This window comes from Lampris incognitus, chromosome 14 (genome assembly GCF_029633865.1).
Source record: "Lampris incognitus isolate fLamInc1 chromosome 14, fLamInc1.hap2, whole genome shotgun sequence".
Lineage (NCBI taxonomy): Eukaryota > Metazoa > Chordata > Actinopteri > Lampriformes > Lampridae > Lampris > Lampris incognitus.
Window position 1 is genome coordinate 28,983,769 of NC_079224.1, and position 18,515 is coordinate 29,002,283.

The 18,515-nt window shown below is 44.7% G+C and overlaps 1 protein-coding gene across 1 annotated transcript in view; it reads left to right on the forward strand.

Annotated features, from left to right (window-relative positions):
* kirrel1b (kirre like nephrin family adhesion molecule 1b) overlaps positions 1-18,515 on the forward strand; it is a 91,955-nt gene that overhangs the window by 54,623 nt on the left and 18,817 nt on the right. The window contains exons 6-10 of the mRNA XM_056293302.1: positions 3,638-3,743; positions 4,122-4,270; positions 5,837-5,964; positions 16,674-16,800; positions 17,867-17,967. Of these exons, the coding sequence (XP_056149277.1) occupies positions 3,638-3,743; positions 4,122-4,270; positions 5,837-5,964; positions 16,674-16,800; positions 17,867-17,967 (611 nt within the window). The remainder of the gene's footprint in view (positions 1-3,637; positions 3,744-4,121; positions 4,271-5,836; positions 5,965-16,673; positions 16,801-17,866; positions 17,968-18,515) is intronic.

Below are 18,515 nucleotides of genomic sequence, written 5' to 3' on the forward strand. Positions count from 1 at the left end.
AATGAATCAATGAAAGTTAAGTAAACCACCTACTGTTCATTATTCTGACCGCCTGGGGGTAAAAACTGTCTTTTTTAAAAAAAAAATTTCTCCCCTTTTCTCTCCAATTGTACCTGTCCAATTCCCCCACTCTCTGAGCTGTCCCAGTCGCTGCTCCACCCCCTCTGCCAATCTGGGGAGGGCTGCAGACTACCACATGCCTCTCTGATACATGTGGAGTCACCAGCCGTTTCTTCTCACCTGACAGTGAGGAGTTTCGCCAGGGGGACGTAGCACGAGGGAGGATCACGCTATTCCCTCTCGTTCCCCCTCCCCCCCGAACAGGTGTCCTGACCGACCAGAGGAGATGCTAGTACAGCGACCAGGATACATACCCACATCTAACTTCCCACCTGCAGACACAGCCAATTGTGTCTGTAGGGACTCCTGACCAAGCCGGAGGTAACATGTTGGTAGACAACGGAATAGACCACTACGCTACCTGGACACCCCCGGTAAAAACTGTCTTTGAGGTAGTTGGTTTGAACTCTGATGCTCTGCGAGTGTCTTGAGGAAGGAGTGAGACCAGTCCATGTGCTGGGTGGCTGGTGTCCTTCATGATACTTGGGGCCTTCCTTCTGCAGCAGGTGGTGTACATGTCCTGAAGCCCTGGACCTGTGGCAGTGCTGTTCCTATGATTTTTTTTTTAAACTGTTTTTACTGTCCTTCTCAGTTGTTTGTGGTCCTGTTCAGTCATGTTGCCAAACCACACTAGTATGCTTCCAGTACGCTCTGTATGGTAGTCTGATAGAAACTGACCAGGGTTTTTTTTGGACGTTCTGAATTTTTTTTAAAGACATCTAAGAAAGTATAGTCTCTGTTGTGACTTAATGACACAGTTGGTGTTTAGAGACCAGGAGGTTCTTCACAATTTCAACAGCGACATTGTTGATGCAAACTGGTGTCTGAACTGTTTTGGACTTCCTCAAGAACAACAATTATCTCCTTTTTTTCTCATCATTTAGGGAGAGGTTGTTACCTGACACCATATGGATAGGTCTCTCACCTCCTTCCTATAGACATCTTCACTGTTGTCATTTACCAGTCCAGTTACTATGGTGTCATCTGTGAATGTCACTATGCTGTTATGATATTTGGCAACACTGTCATGTGTGAACAGACTGTAGGGTAAGGGACTGAGGCAACAACCCTGTGGTGCTCCTGTGTTGAGAACTATGGTAGATGAGCAGCTGGTACCTGCTCTCACTGTCTGAGGTCTGCCTGTCAGAAAGTCATATAACCAGATGGAATTACAAAGGCCAAGGTCCCTAAGTTTTAACACCAATTTAGATGGTACTGTGGTATTAAATGCAGAGCTATAGTCAATAAACAACATTCGGACATAGGTGTTTTTTTCTTCAAGATGTTTTAACACAGTATGCAGAGCCAATGGCACTGCATCTTCCACAGATCTATTTGACTGATGAGCAAACTGTAGTGGATCAAGCTTGGCAGGAATGTTAAGATTTATGCATGTCTTAACTAATTTTTCAAAGCATTTCATTATTACTGAATCAAACCAACAGGTCCATAGTCATTAAGACAGGATACAGGGGATTCTTTTTGTTTTTGTTTTTTGATACAGGCACAATAGGGGTTTTCCTAAAGCATGTAGGAATCACACCGAGGGACAATTACAGATTAAAAATGTCTGTAAAAAGTCAATAATTGGCTAGATCTGGTCTTAAGGACACGAGGCCTGGGGTACCATCTGGGCCAGCAGCTTTGTGTGCTTTGAAAGATTTAATAACCTTACTCACGTCATTCTCTGTCACTTGATGTGTTACCTTGTTGAGTGAGTGCCCAACAAGGTTCTGTGTATTGTGTGGTGGTCCCAAGTCACACTAAAAGCAGGCATAGAACCTGTTAAGGTCATCCAGGAGTGAAGTGGTGGTGTTGGTAAAACTGCCTGGCTTGGGTTTGTAGTCCGTTATCATTTGCAGTCCCTGCCACATGCGCCTGGAGTACCCACCATTGTAATGCTGTTCTAGTTTATCCCGGTATTGGTTTTTGGCTGACTTGATGGCTTTCCTCAGTGTGTACCGGGCTTCCTTGTAGCAGTCCTTATCCCTGGCTTTAAAAGCAGCAGTCCTTTATTTTAGTCTCAGCCGAATGTTGCTATTGATCCAAGGTTTCTGATTCGGATAGGAGCAGATGGTTTGAGTGGGAATACAGATGTCCGCACCGGATTTAACATAGTCAGTAACTATATCGGCGTATTTGTTCAGGTTCAGATGGTTCCTAAAAACCAACCAGTCTTGAATTAAAACAACTCTGAAGTTTTAGCTCATTTTCCACCGACCAGCACTGTACTGTCCTCAAGGTAGGTTCCCCACTCTTAACTTTATGCTTGTAAACCGGTAGTAAGAGCATGTATGAATGGTCCGGTTTCCCAAAATAAGGTTTTGGAATAGACATGTACGCTCCCTTGATAGTGGAGTAGCAGTGATCCAAGACATTGTCACCCCTGGTCTGCCAGCTGACATGCTGGAATTATTTAGGTAGCACCAATTTGAGGTTACAATGATTGAAGTCCCCCGCCACAATGGAAATAGCCTGTGGATGCTGTTTCCTCATAGCCGCTGACTGCGCCATAGAGCTCTTCCAGAGCTACTGTATTGTTGGCTTGTGGTGGAATGAACAACAGTTGCAGTAACAACAGGATGGAGGGGGATTCCCGTGGTAGATAAAATGTCAACACTTGATTGTAAGAACCATTCTAACAATGGTGAACAGGACTGGGAGATTACTTCCACATCGGTGCACAACGAGTTGTTAACCAGAAAACATACTCCCCCACTTTTACCTTGCCGATTGTTTCACACAAGGGGTCCAGTCGGTTCACGGAGAAGACGTCAGGCTCTATGACTCTGTCCGGGATGTTCGAGGTCAGCCAGGTCTCGGTAAAACAGAACACGCATCAATCCCTCATGTCGGGTTGGGTGGTAGTGGAGTTCATCTAGCTTGTTACCAACAGATTGTACATGCTAGAAAATGCTAGGGATGGAAGGTCGAGTCGGGGGACACCGTAGCCTAGCCAGGACCCTGCCTTGTCTTCCGTGTTTCTACCCGTATTGGCGTCGTTTGCTGGTGCGCCAAGATACTGTAGGGCTGTAAATGTCTTTTGGTATCTCTGGAGGTGCGCACAAGTCTGGAGCATTTAGTCTTAAGTCCAGTAAAGTCTGATGGTCATAAATGATCCTTGTAGATGTATGTGGGAGAAAACTAATAATTAATGCAAAAACTAATTCAAGGGATACAGAAGCTCGTAGCGTGTCGCCATCTTGTTTTGATCGCCAGCGTTTTACATTTATTTATTCATTATTTTTAAAATTTGTATATATATATGAAATAATTATTTGTTAATTTATTTATATTAATATTTAGTCCTCTTCATCGATTTTTCTCTTTTATCCTTGTATTTCTAAGTCCATCTTTTAACTCTTACGGTGATTTGTGTCAATTTTAAGTCTTTTGCTTTTATATTGTTTTGGACAGCACCAACCTGGTTTTGAAAAGTGGTATTCAAATGAAGCTTATTATAATATAACAACAACAATATAATAATAATGATGAATAATAAGTATTATTATTACAGATCCTCCTACAGTGACCCTGTCCATCGAGCCGCGCTCCGTCCTGGAGGGGGAGAGAGTCACCTTTACCTGCCAGGCCACTGCCAACCCTCCCATCATGGGATACAGGTCTGTACACCCTGGATACTGTACAATAATACAGTCACCTAAGTCCCTGGCAGCCTGACATCTCCCACAGTGCCTGGCCTGTTGCTGAAAAAAAAATCATAAATAACTGATGGCACATTATTTTAGTTTAAAAGTAATGTTATTTTTTCATCCTGGTTAATTTATTATGAATGCAAAACCCAAAATTGACAAAGGCTTCCTTTATTGCCATCAAAAATCACCTCACCATGATTTTTAGTGTGACTAATCAGGCCAACAAAAACAGCGTTAATGTCATTTGTTACCCTCGTACTATTATAACAAACTTCCCTCCCAAGTATTAGTGTTCTACTTAATGTTGGTGGTGTGTGTGTGTGTGTATGTGCGTGTGCCCTCCAGGTGGGCTAAAGGGGGCGTGCTGCTAGAGGGGGCCAGGGAGAGTGTGTTTGTGACCACGGCAGACCACTCCTTCTTCACAGAGCCTGTCTCCTGTCAGGTGTTTAATGCAGTGGGAAGCACCAATGTCAGCATCCTGGTGGATGTACACTGTAAGTAGTTCTGTCACAATGAAGGCGGGTCTGGACTTTTATCGACTTCACTGTCTCTCTTCCTGTCAGCGAATGAAGTTTTTTTTTTTTTTGGCGCATGTTCAGTCACAAGGTCACCTTCCCTTCCCGTTTTACTTTTTCCTCTGTTCACAAGGAGGAGCCCTCACATTAACCTGTTCTCTATTGAGTCGTCCCACCCACCCTGCCAAATCATCCATCTGTCAGCCAACACTGTACACTTTCCCCTCTATTCAAATTTGCCAATAAAACAATTCCCCCTTGTTGTCGTTTTACTGTAATGCACCTTTTCACTCCACCGATGCCTCACCGCCAACAGCATCATTAACCATACACAGAGTAGATACGGTCCCACACAGATCTGGCCAGCCTGGAGAGCTTTCCGTGCTTTTCCCTGGTGCACATCGCGCCCCTCCTTCCTGTCCCCGCCCCGCTCCCTCACGGTATCGACCAGCCGGCAGTGGCCCCGCCCGGCACGCCATGCTGTCTGTGGCACACACAAAAACTCCCTGTCCTTGCCCACGACCCAGCACTCCCTCACAGCATCGGTCCGCTCCGCCTCTCCTTCCTCCTGTCTCTTCATCTGCGCCAGTCAGCTGTCTCTGTCCCTCTTGTCCATCTGCATTCATCTCCACCTGGTATGGAGAAGGTGGTGAGGCTCCGGCTGCTATGTTGGTTCAGGAGCCTGCCTGGTGGTGGCTCAGCAGGGAGGATAAAGGCTCTGCAATCAGGCCAACTCGCCTCAGGTGTGTCCTCCCCGCTGGCGCTAACAAGCCCCACCCCCACTGCCACAGTATTTTTCCTAACAGGGTTATTGGGGTCACTGACAAAGCACAGGCTATATTGCAGCTCAAGTTGTGTATCCTTATTGAAATATGTGGTGTCTGGATGAATTGTATTGCATTTATTCATTTGGCTCTTGTACCGTATTAATGTGTTACGCTCCATGAATCTTTAAACAATGAGATGAGTTATATTCTTTGCTTAACCTGTCTCTCCCTCTCTCTCTCTCTCTCTCTCTCTCCCATTTCTATTTCTATCCCATTGTCCCTCTCTCTCTCTCTCGCTCTTTCTCCCTGACTCTTCTCTCTCGCCCTCTGTCTTGTCTTTTTCTCACTTTTTTTTCATACAAATTGCTTTCTCTGTTTTTTCATCTCTATTCTCTCTCGTTTTCTCTTTTTCATTTATTTCACTCTAAGAAATGATGGTTGACATTCATAAATGTTTAGAGGCCGCAGAATGCAATATTTATGGTGGAATAAGGGGGGCTATTTGTTTATATTTAAATGCCAATTGTACCCCTGGGAGCTGGCTGGTGGCGCTGTAAATACACTTACTGTTATGTAGATTACCGGGTGTGTGTGTGTGTGTGTGTGTGTGTGAGTGTGTGTCAGAGGGGGTGAGAATTGATGACGTTTTTTTAGATGATTTTTGCTACCTCTTCCATTTTCGCATTCTGAGATCCCTCCAGAGAGAACATTAAAAGTATTTCTCTCTCTCTCTCTTTCTCTCTTTCTCTCTCTCTCTCTCTCTCACACACACACACAGTTGGTCCTATTCTGGTAGTGGAGCCCAGGCCGGTGACAGTAGATGTGGACTCTGATGTTACTCTGAACTGCAAGTGGTCCGGTAACCCTCCCCTCACTCTTACCTGGACCAAGAAGGGCTCCAGCATGGTAAGAACAAACCACTGAAACTGACATTGACCTTTTGGACCCCGGTGATGACTTTTACCCCAAAATTCTTAATCCCGTATTTACTTACACACTTTATATCTGTGCCTCTGATGGGCTGCAAGGCTGCAAAATACTTTCTCTGGTTGTCAATGTTAGTTATGTGAAGTTTTACTTTATTAATGCATTCGTTACAAAGTGGATTTGTCATTTTGCTGCCTACGTTGCCCATACAAGGAATAGCACAGCCTCAGCTGCGTGGCAATCACAAGCCATTCATACCAAACCCATTCACCCAACATGCTTGTCTCTGGACTACTGAAGAAATGAAATCCCGAGACTAAATACGTGGAAGGTTTTTACCTTTTGTCTGTACCTGTGAAATAATCTACAGGAAAAAAAAAATCTTAAACATTCACTATTAAGGATTTTTTTTTGATTTAGCACATTCAAAACAAAAAAAACAAAACACAAAGGCACAAAGTGTTTAGCAACAGAGGAAAATAAAAAAATAGAATATATCAATTAGATTAGACCAATTAATCAGCTAAAACAATAAAATTCAAAACCACAGGGAAAGGCAGACAAAATGCTGGCAGGGTACCTGCTGCAAAAAAACATGATGATAGAATCGTGATTTAAAGTTTTAAAGTTTTCGAGTGAAAAGGGATGCTCCTCGGGCCGTCCTCATTTCGTATAGCTGAACTTTGAAACATTAGCTAAATACAAAGTTAACAGTTTTACTCTTACCAAATAACTAGCAGCAGCTAGTAAAAGGCTGATGTAGTTAATGCTGTTAAAAAGTCACAAAGGAAATATGTCCCATGCAGAAAGTGTTCATTTGACTGTTGGTTGAGTAAAAGAAATACACGGGTACATACTGACTCCTGCTCGCTGCTGCAGTCCCAGGATAAATAGTCGGCACAGCGTCCGACTTAAAAACCAATTTCTTGTGAAAACCCAGTGATTTTGTATTAGGTTATGGAAACACTCCTCACTGAAATGAGCATTGCAGATACGCAGTCCCTCCAGGTTTGTAGGCATGTGAGCCCGACGTCTGTAAATAAATTCCAAACATTTCAGCAGGATAGTGGGATTTTTTTTGGTAGTGGAAAGAAATTCCAGGTCTGGTTTGCATCTAAAAACTGCACACCCTATCATGTTTGCTGTCAAAACTTTAACTATGCTAATGCAAACTGGCTCTCTGTACTGACAAGTCCACTCTGCACAGGAAGTTTCTGGGTTTCTTTGCCCGCCCCGCATTTGCATATTAGACAGCAATTGGCTTTTGGGTTTGTGACGTACCAAATCTGTCTTGCCCAGAGTACATTTAATTCTCAGATGTTAGGACCCCCCCCTTTTTTTTTCTCCCCAATTGTACTTTGCCAATTACCCCACTCTTGCGAGCTGTCCTGGTCACTGCTCCACCCCCTCTGGTGATCCAGGGAGCTGCAGACTACCACATGCCTCTCTTATACATGTGGAGTCACCAGCCGCTTTTTCACCTGACAGTGAGGCATTTCGCCAGGGGGACATAGCACATGGGAGGGATCATGCTATTCTCCCCAGTTCCCTCTCCCACCGAACAGGTGCCCTGACTGACCAGAGGAGGTGCTAGTGCAGCGACCAGGACACATACCCACATCGGGTTTCCCACCTGCAGATACGGCCAATTGTGTCTGTAGGGACACCCAACCAAGCTGGAGGTAACACGGGGATTCAAACCGGCGATCCCCGTGTTGGTAGGCAATGGAATAGACTGCCATGCCACCCGGACGCCCTAGTTCTCAGATTTTAGGGACGTGCACAGACAACTCCTCCTTCAGTAGAGGAATGTGAAAACAACGTTCTAGTGACACATTTTGCACAGGTACAAGTCAGTATAGTCAAGGCCAGACATTTTAGGGAACACAAACATAAGAAAACACATTATTGAGTGGAGGAATACTTTGAAAAAAATGCCAAGCAAGAGACAGCTGGTTATATGGAATCAACACTGTTGAATGCAGCAATATCTCTCATGAGAATATTGTGTCAAAATGAATCCCATTTATTAATGGAACGTCAATGTTAGAAATTTACTTTCAGTGCTTGTTCCCACTCCCTATGGTATGTTTTAGCATGGGAAGATTGGAAGAGCTACAGGTGAAGCGGTTATAAATGTTTAAATCTTAATGAACTGCTTGGAAGATTGCCTGCATGCCAAATTCAGTAGTGCAGTTTGATCAGGGAGGCAGCGGTGAATAAATTGGTATGTAAACCATGACCTTCAGGTAGTGCTCATTAAGTCAAAGCCAGGCTCCAGCATCAACAACCACACCACAATTTAAAGTCAAACCAAACTCGGATTTAAATTTGTGTCCAAAAAATTTGAAGACAGCATAATAAAACATTCTGAAACTATTTTTTAATTTTCTTATATTGTTTTTTTTTTTTTGTAAAATTAATCCATACCTGTTTTCTATTGTCTGAAGAACTACGAGGAAGTAGTCTAGCCCTTATCAATATTTATGAGATGACCTTTAAGCGACAACTAAAATCCCCGGGTTGATGATAAGGGTGGGCGGGGTTTCTTAATTTGATGACTTGATCTGATTGGATGTCTGTACAGGAATGTGACTGACAACATTATGAGTATCAGAAAAAAGAAAAGATGGGTGCCTGGGTAGCGTAGCGGTCTATTCCATTCTCTACCAACACAGGGATCGCCAGTTCGAATCCCCGTGTTACCTCCGGCTTGGTCGGATGTCCCTACAGACGCAATTGGCCGGGTCTGCGGGTGGGGAGCCGGAAGTGGGTATGTGTCCTGGCCACTGCACTCCTGCGTCCTCTGGTCGGTCGGGGTGCCTGTTCAGGGGAGAGGGGGAACTGGGGGGAATAGTGATCCTCCCACGTGCTACGTCTCCCTGGCGAAACTCCTCACTGTCAGGTGAAAAGAAGCGGCTGGCGACTCCACATGTATTGGAGGAAGCATGTGGTAGTCTGCAGCCCTCCCCGGATCAGCAGAGGGGGTTGAGTAACAACCGGGGCGACTCGGAAGAGTGGGGTAATTGGCCAAGTACAACTGGGGAGAAAAAGGGGAAAAAATCCCCCCCCCCAAAAAAAAGAAAAGATATTGAAGAACTATAATAGAAAAACTGAATTCACCCTTTTATACTATTTTATTTCCCAGTAGATTGAGATAGTACAAAATGCATGGCAATAAAAGTGACAAGTGATATTAGAAAATATTTGTTTCAATTTCAGTCTGACTTACACTATAGCAAAATTTGTATAATTGCCCCCCAAACAAATGTCAGGCTGAGAGGATGCTCATACAATTGGGGTAATAAAACATAAAAATAGGCTTAAAAAAACCAGGTGGTGGTTGACTTACTGGAAAAAAAAAAGAAAAAAGTTTGTGTCTTCATGTAAGCTCTAATGTGAGACTAAGTTAACTGTGTGGATCCAAAAGGAATCATGTTAACAAAGATTCGATTTCAGGTTATTACCAATCAATACAATAGTTCTATATTTATATTTTTAGGCCAGTGGTGTACTGGCCATCGGACATACTGGGACAAATCCCAGTGGGCTGCCGTGCCGGTGGACCGTCAAAAAATCCATAAAGATTTTACATGCCCTGTCTGTTTCTTTACTGGCCCTCTGTGTGCGCCTGTCATTCGGGGTGCTCATGAGAGCATGCTGTGTGCATGTTCCAGGACTGGGCTCACTGGCCAATCACAACCAAGTTAGTTAACACGCGTTAACATTCTAAACTAATGCAAAGGTAGCGCACAGCATTGAGATGGTCAACAAAAGCCATCGACAAGGAAATGTCAAAATAAAGGAGGGACCGGAAAAATTAGAGGAAAAAAGAAGCAGGTGCTGGCTTCCAAATGTAAAAAAATCAACATACTCTTTGTACCTCAGCATCTTCAAGTGGCCAGCAACGCTGTCTTTGAGGAGCAGACTGAAGTGGTAAGACGGATGTTAAATTATAGGCTAGGCTACATGTTCAGTTAAAACTGTTGTAACTTGGGCATCCAGGTAGCATAGTGGTGTATTCTGTTGCCTACCAACACGGGGAAGGTGGTTCGAATCCCCTTGTTACCTCCGACTTGGTCGGGCGTCTCTACAGACACAATTGGCTATGTCTGTGGAAGGGAAGCCGGATGTGGGTATGTGTCCTGGTCGCTGCACTAGCACCTCCTCTGGTTGGTCAGGGCACCTCTCCAGGGGAGAGGGGGAACTGGGGGAATAGCGTGATTCTTCCACATGCTACGTCCCCCTGGTGAAACTCCTCACTGTCAGTTGAAAGGAAGTGGCTGGCGACTCCACATGTATCGGAGGAGGCATGTAGAATAGAATAGAATAGAACTTTATTTGTCATTGTTACAAGTACAACGAAATTTGAAAGTGCAGTTCTTATCAGTGCAAAGATCAGTATAAAAAGAATGAAAAACATAAAACACATGCACATTAATTTCTACATTCTACTGGGCACCAACATATTGCACAAAAAGTCAGGAATCAAGACTTAGCAGCATTTAGTGCGGTTATGGCTCAGGGATAGAAGCTGTACTTTAGTTTGTTTGTCTGAGCTCTTATTGTCCTGTAACATCTGCCCGAGGGCAGCAGTTCAAACAGATGGTGTCCTGTGTGGGATGGGTCCTTGAGGATGCCATGGGCTTTTTTGAGGCAGCGGGAACCGTATAGGTCTTTCAGGGAGGGGAGTGGGCATCTGATAATCTTCTGGGCAGTGGTGTTGACCCTCTGGAGCGCTTTCCTCTCGGCTACTGTGCAGCTGGCAAACCACACACAGATGCAGTAGGTCATGTGGTAGTCTGCAGCCCTCCCCGGATTGGCAGAGGGGGTGGAGCAGCGACCGGGACGGTTCGGAAGAGTGGGGTAATTGGCCGAATACAATTGGAGAAAAAGGGGGGGAAAAAAAACAAACTGCTGTAACTTGTGGTTACTAAATGACCCTACTGATAGGCTACTTGTTACCATTTAAGCCATGCCGATGGTATGGTACAATTGTAAGGCTGTGCCTACCAGGGGGGATTCTCGGATCAGATCCTAATGAGAATGTGACATGCATACAGTGCTTTGCAAAAGTGTTCAACCCCCCTGCTAAATCACCCATTTCATTGGATAACAATTTAATACATTAATATTTTTCTATGTATGATATTTTAATTTACAACAGTACTTTTAATGAATAGCCATTAAGTAATATAAGTTTTACACCAAACATTTTTTTTAAATTTTACCTTCTTTTTCTCCCGAATTGTATCCGGCCAATTACCCTTCTCTTCCAAGCCTTGCCGATCCTCCCACCACCCCCTCTGCCGATCCAGGGAGGGCTGCAGACTACCACACTCCTCCTCCAATACATGTGGAGTCGCCAGCCGCTTCTTTTCACCTGACAGTGAGGAGTTTCACCAGGGGGACGTAGCGGGTGGGAGGATCACACACACTCTTCCCTCAGTCCCCCCCCCCCCCCGCCCCCCAAACAGGCGCCCCAACCAACCAGAGGAGGCGCTAGTGCAGCGACAAGGACACATACCCACATCCGGTTTCCCACCTGCAGACACGGCCAATTGTGTCTGTAGAGATGCCCGACCAAGCCGGAGGTAACAATGTTGCCTTTAGAAGCATCCTAACTAGTAGGGTGGTCTGTTGTAGTGTATAATAATAATGGTTCAGAATGACCAATCACAGATTTCAATATAATACACCTGTTTTAGAGAAGACCCACAGTTAGTTAATGATTGGCTATGACTAGACAGCTAATGTTAGACTAAACTGCACTCCAATCTACCTTGGTGTGCCTGCACTCCTCTCTGCTCCCATATGTCTCAGGCCTCAAATACATAAAACATTAGCCTTTATAGACTTGGTGTTTCTTGAGTAAAGAAAATGCTGTACTTATTCAAACAGCCAGTTCTTTATTTAGCCTTGCATTACAGCTCTTGCTTTGCAAACAACCAGAGAGTGTCTCCAAACAACTGCTTACTACAAAAAGAAAAAAAAGAAAAAAAAATCTCTACAGTTGAGTGAAGCAACTACTACTACTTTCTCCCGTGCTGGCACAATGCTAAAACAAAGTGTGGAAATAGGTCTGACTGTGCGAGACTAAGCAGCTACCAACAATTCTGGCTCAATACTGCTGTGTATTGAAGGGTGTACAAAACAGTAATAGGGCTTAACCGAATGCAAGACTATTAAGAATAATACTAGTTCAGTGGCACTTCATTCAAGAAGGAGGCAGGGTGGAGTTTGAGGATCCAATGGAGCTATGAGACTTAGTCACACGCTCTTTTTAATACTTTTCATTGGTTAAATATTTGTAAAACCCAAAGACAGATATAAAGAGTGATCAGTGGCATTGATTTATTAAAAAAATAGACTAAATATGAAGATATGAGGTTCACAAAATCTACTGTTAAGTGGTCTATTCCATTGCCTGCCAGCACGGAGATAATCGGTTCGAATCCCTGTGTTGCCTCTGGCGTGGTCGGCTGTCTGCAGACACAATTGGCCATGTTCCGGGGTGGGAAGCCGGATGTGGGCATGTGTCCTGGTTGCTGCACTAGCGCCTCCTCTGGTCGGTCAGGGTGCCTGTTCGGAGGGGAGGGGGAACTAGGGGGAATAGCGTGATCCTCCCACATGCTACGGCCCCCTGGCGAAACTCCCCACTGTCAGGTGAAAAGAAGCGGCTGGTGACTCCACATGTATTGGATGGAGGAGGCAATTTCTTGGCGATCATACTCCCATTAAGTAAGTATGATCTGTGCCTTAAAGCATATAATGGAATTCATCGGCAAGTCAAAGAACATGCATCAGTCTAGAGCAAAGGGCCGAGGTTACCTGGTGATGTTGCTGTCTGCAAGAACCATCAACTCCATCATTGCCACAATTCAGCAGCTTATTCAGGAGAGCATTGTGGGAGACATCACAAAGGCTGGGATGTTCTCTGTACGAATCGACACATCACCACCACATCATCTCCCAGGACCAGTGTTCTGTTGTTCTGAGATATGTCAGAGACACAGTTAATGAGAGGCTTGTCACTATTGTGAAATGCAGAGAATCAACAGGTCAGTATTTTGTCAATATGCTTTCAGAGGTTGCTGACAACCTGAAATTGGATTTAAGTAAATGCATTTGGCATGCCACAGAGGGTGCATCCAATATGCAAGGCCACTACAAAGGCTCTCATGCCAAAAGAGTCCACAAATCAAGTGTATGTATGGTGCTATGCCCATGTGCTTAACCTTGTCCTTGCTGACACAACACAATCAGTCATTGAAAGCCGATCACTATTTGTACTACTGAATGATATTGCTGTTTTTCTTTGCGAGTCATACAAGAAGAGAGCAAGGACCAGCAACACAGACGCCTCTCCAAACTGGAGAGACACGGTGATGGGCCAAGGATGCTGCTTTGAGGAAAGTGTTTGGATCTTTTGCGCATCCAGATAATAGTCTTTATATGGATGTCATTATTACATTGACAACTATACAAGACCAGGTGACCGTGAAAACAACCACTCAGACTAGTGCTCGTGGATTTATTGAGGCTTTGTAGTGTTGAAGTACGAGACGGTATTAACAGCACAGCTCTTCCTCAGGATATTTGTCCAAGTATCTGCAAACAGAAGGGATGGACATGCTGTCTGCCCACAGAATGGTTAGGACCACACATGAATGTCTGAGAAGCATGCCAAGAAACTTTGTCTTCATCAAGGCAGCAGCAGACAGATTTGTCCAGTGGGCAAATGAGAAACTGCAGGTGCAGCATAAAGAAACGGAATTGGAAGTGGAAGCCATATTGCCACCAAAGAGGAGAAAGAAAAAGCTGATCAGGCCTGGAGAGATGGCTCAAACTGTCACAAGTCCAGAGAAGACTTTTGCAATCACTGTGCATAATCCTGTCATGGACACAGCCATTGAGACAATGCACAGAAGATTTCTGAGTCATAGCACACTCTATTCTGATCTGGGTCTTTTGGACCCTCGAAACATCTCCCAAGTGAAGTCCTCCCCCACATCCACAGGCAGCCTTTCAAGAGCTCAGCCGATTTCTGCTGTAGTTTAACACAAATGCAACTGCGCAGAATTTGCAATGTGAATTAAGCAGTTTTACTCTACAGTGGGAAATACTGAAAATGTCACCATTACAAGAGTATGAGACCAGAACAATGGAGGATGAGAATGAAGAGGAGGAGGTTGAAATCCACTGTAAAAACTGTTCCGCCTGCAATGGATGCCCACAGTGTTGTTGCCAAATCCTCAGGCGGTACAATGTGCTGATAGATCCTTAACACCTCCTTGGTCCAGCATACCAATTTCTGCTTACCCTGACTATCACACAGGTCACCTGTGAACGTACATTTTTAACGCTAAAGTTCATTAAAAACAGGCTCAGAGGAAACTCTCACGAGATCATTTGGAGACTTTCATGCCGGTGGCAACATCCTGCTCACTCTGGATGCTAGTGTGATGCTGATGTGAGCACTGACAAAGTTGCAGAGAAAAGTGATCTCCATAGAAAGGTTCTACCAAAGGCTTTGAAAGTCAGGTCAGGCCTTTTTGGCTTGCTAATAAAAAAGCTACAAATAAACAACAAAAACAAACAAAAGCTGTTAGTTTCATTTTCTTTAATTATATTCTGTCCTGTTTAAAGATGATAAACATTTGCTTATCTTATTTGGCTTGTTTGAAAACATGTAAATTACCTTAGTACCTGAGTAAAATATATTAGTTCATATGAAGGCATTGTTATGTTTTTATTTTAGGGCAACGTCATTGTATTTACTTTAGGACATCTTTTCATTTATTTTCAGTAGGTAAAAATTGGTAAGAATGTAAGATTTGTGCTGTTTTATTTTCTATAAAAGATAATAAAAGAAGTAACAATAACAATTTCTGAGTGTTATTTACCTTAAAACATGACACAAAAAAGGGCGTCCAGGTACCGTTGCCTACCAAAGCGGGGATTGTCAGTTCGAATCCCTGCGTTAACCTCCGGCTTGGTCAGGCGTCCCTACAGACACAATTGGCTGTGTCTGCGGGTGGGAAGCCGGATGTGGTTATGTGTCCTGGTCACTGCACTTGCACCTCCTCTGGTTGGTCGGGGTGCCTGTTCGGGGGGGCGGGGGGAATAGTGTGATCCTCCCACGTGCTACATCCCCCAGGCGAAACTCCTCACTGTCAGGTGAAAAGAAGTGGCTGGCAACTCCACATGTATTGGAGGCATGTGGTAATCTGCAGCTCTCCCTGGATCAGCAGAGGGGGTGGAGCAGTGACCGGAATGGCTCAGAAGAGTGGGGTAATTGGCCAAGTGCAATTGGGGCGAAAAGGGGGAGAGATCCAAGGGGAGGGGGGACATGACACAAAATGTGATAAACATTTGCATATTTTTTGTCTAGGTTAGGGTTGCACTAAATACATTTGTAATTACATTAAAATTGACTCATCATAGATACTGTACATATGTAATCACCCCCTGCCCCCCCCCAGCCAGTCCCAGTAGGTAAAAGTCCAGGACCGAGTTTATTTCTCAGTACCCCCTGTTTAAAGGCGTGAGCCCTGTATTGTTTTGTACTCTTTTGAAATAATAACAAAGCAGTTCATGTCACCTAAGATAGTTGCTGAAGTCTGTTCCTGGCTTTAAGCGGGGATTTCCCTCCATCATATGTAAGGTTCAGCATATATGTGGGTGATGGGTGGCACAGTGGCCCAGTGGTTAGCGCTGTCGCCTTACAGCAAGAAGGTCTTGGGTTGGAGCCCTGGGGTTGTCCAACCTTGGGGGTCATCCCAGGTCGTCCTCTGTGTGGAGTTTGCATGTTCTCCCCGTGTCTGCGGTGGGTTTTCTCCGGGTGGTCCGGTTTCCCTCACCATCAAAATGCATGCTAGGGTTAATACTCCTGTCTGTGCCCCTGACCAACGCAATAGAAAGAAGAACCGGAGTTGGTCCCTGCGCACTGCACGGCGGCTGCTCACTGCTCCTGGCTATACATGCAACCCATTTTAGCTACACAGCTAGGATGGATTAAATGCAGATTATGAATTTCCCCACAGGGATTAATAAAGTATATCACCAAAAAAAAAATCTCTTATACAGACAGAAGAAATGGCGGCCCATATTATAACTGGGTGATCCCCATCCTCAAAAGCAAGCAAACGTGCTAGAAAAAAACAAAACAAAATAATCCCAACCTTTCATTCATTAAGTCTCAGACCAAAAGACTCCATTAATGTTTTCTTCATAGTAAAGCAGACAGCTAGGAGTGAGACCCTGTCCTCACATCTTAAATCTTTAATTCATGACTAACAAGTTAAGAAAAGCTCCAGGAAAAACTAATGGAGCCTGCTAAGAAAATCAACATGTTTAATGAATTAAATATAGCTCTCCCCTTCTCCTTGCTTTTCACCATCTCTCCTCCTCTCCCTGCCTCCTCCTGCCCCCCCTCTCCACACTCCTCTGTTCTCATGTCTTTCTTCTCCCCTTTTCTCTTCTCACCCCTCTACCTCCCATGTGTCCCACCGTCCTCTACTTTTATCTCCTTTATTCCCTCCTCACTTTTCCCTTCCTACTTTCCTCTCCTCTCTTCTTGTATTCTTCCCTAATTCCTGCAGGCTTTCCCCTCCACTCACTCACCAGCCACCTTTTTTTACTTTGTGTGCTTATGCAAATGTGTGTGTGTGTGTGTGTGTGTCCAGGTACTGAGTAACAACAACCAGCTTTATCTGAAGTCAGTGAGCCAGGCAGATGCAGGCCAGTATGTCTGCAAGGCCATCGTCCCCAGGATCGGCGTGGGAGAAACCGAAGTCACGCTCACCGTCAACGGTGAGAGCTTCACCGTCGCTAATGGTGCTGATGATAAACATAACGCTGCTAACAGACCAAACAGGGCCACAGAGGGAGTTAGGAGGTACCCTGCCACCCTCACCTCAGTGCCGGGTGTATTTAATGGAGGCGTACATGTTGACATTTCTAATGGCCGACTGATGGTGGGCTGCTCTGTGTGCGGTGACACTTGGCGATCATTTACTGTGGCCACCAGTGGGCAATATGAATAAACTTGACTTGATAGTGTGGTGGCTGAATCTGTAGAAATTATGTTTCATTCATCTCTTTTTCGCTTTTGATCGTTCTTCCTCTTCTCGTTATTCATTAGTCTTTGTTGCTCTTTCTTTTTCTTCACCTTGTCATTGTACTTGTTGTTATTAGTGTGAGTGTATATGTGTGATTAGCATTGTCATTTTGGGAAGGATGACTTTCTCTATTGACATTTTCCTGCCTCTTTAGCCCCACCCACAAACCCCCTTAATTTATGGCAGTTTCCCTTATTGTAGCCATGTATTAATTCACTTTTTTTTTATAGTTAAGGCATCTGGGTGGCATAGCGGTCTAATCCGTTGCTTACCAACATGGGAATTGCTGGTTCGAATCCCCGTGTTACCCCCGGCTTGGTCAGGCATCCCTACAAACACAGTTGGCCGTGTCAGCGGGTGGGAAGCTAGGTGTGGGTATGTGTCCTGGTCGCTGCACTAGTGCCTCCTCTGGTCAGTTGGGGAGTCTGTTCGGGGGGATGGGTGAACTGGGGAGGAATAGCATGATCCTCCCATGTGCTATGTCCCCCTGGCGAAACTCCTCACTGTCAGGTGAGGAGTGGCTGGCGACTCCACATGTATTGGAAGAGGCATGTGGTAGTCTGCAGCCCTCCTTGGATCGGCAGATGGGGTGGAGCAGTGACTGGGATGGTTCGGAAGAGTGGGGTAATTGACCGGATACAATTGAGAAAAGTTGAGGGGAAAAAAAAAATAGTGAATTTTCGCATGTTCAAGTTCAAATTCTTTCTTTGTCTCTCTGTCTCTCCTGCTCTCTCCTTCTCTGCTTCATCATCCCACAGGGCCGCCCATCATTTCCAGTGATCCGGTCCAGTATGCAGTCAGGGGCAAGAGAGGGGAGATCAAGTGTTACATCGCCAGCACTCCTCCACCTGATAAGATTGTGAGTCCCCCTCCTCCTCTCCCCCTACAACCTATCCTGTTTCCCTTTACACCTCCACCCGTCCTACAAAGCAGTGGCGGTGGTCCAGTGGTGAGGGAAACGTGCCTGCGAGTGAAAAGGTTGCCAGGTTGAGCCCAGGTGGATGTAGTGAATGATTTATGTGCTTCGTTGACTGTCGTTGAGGTGACCTGACTCACTTATGCTCGTCCCTTAGACTTTATAGGAGGCCGCATCACAGGTGGGTGAATGTGTGAAACTATGAATGTGAAACAGGGCATGCTGGGAAGGATTTTGCCGGTTCCACAAGCTTTGTCTGAATAATGCCTCTCTTCTCTTTATTGTCTCTTGCATATTAGTATGCCTGATCTCTATACACGTAGGCTTGGTCTGTCTACTATTCAGTGATACATTACAAAGACCTGAATGTAGGAATATGTTAGGTTATTTAAGAGGTTGTTAGCTATAAGCCATTGTTCAATATGTTTCACCTATATGTTGTACAGACAGACTAGAGAAAAAATGTTAAATATATTTATGTTAACATTAGT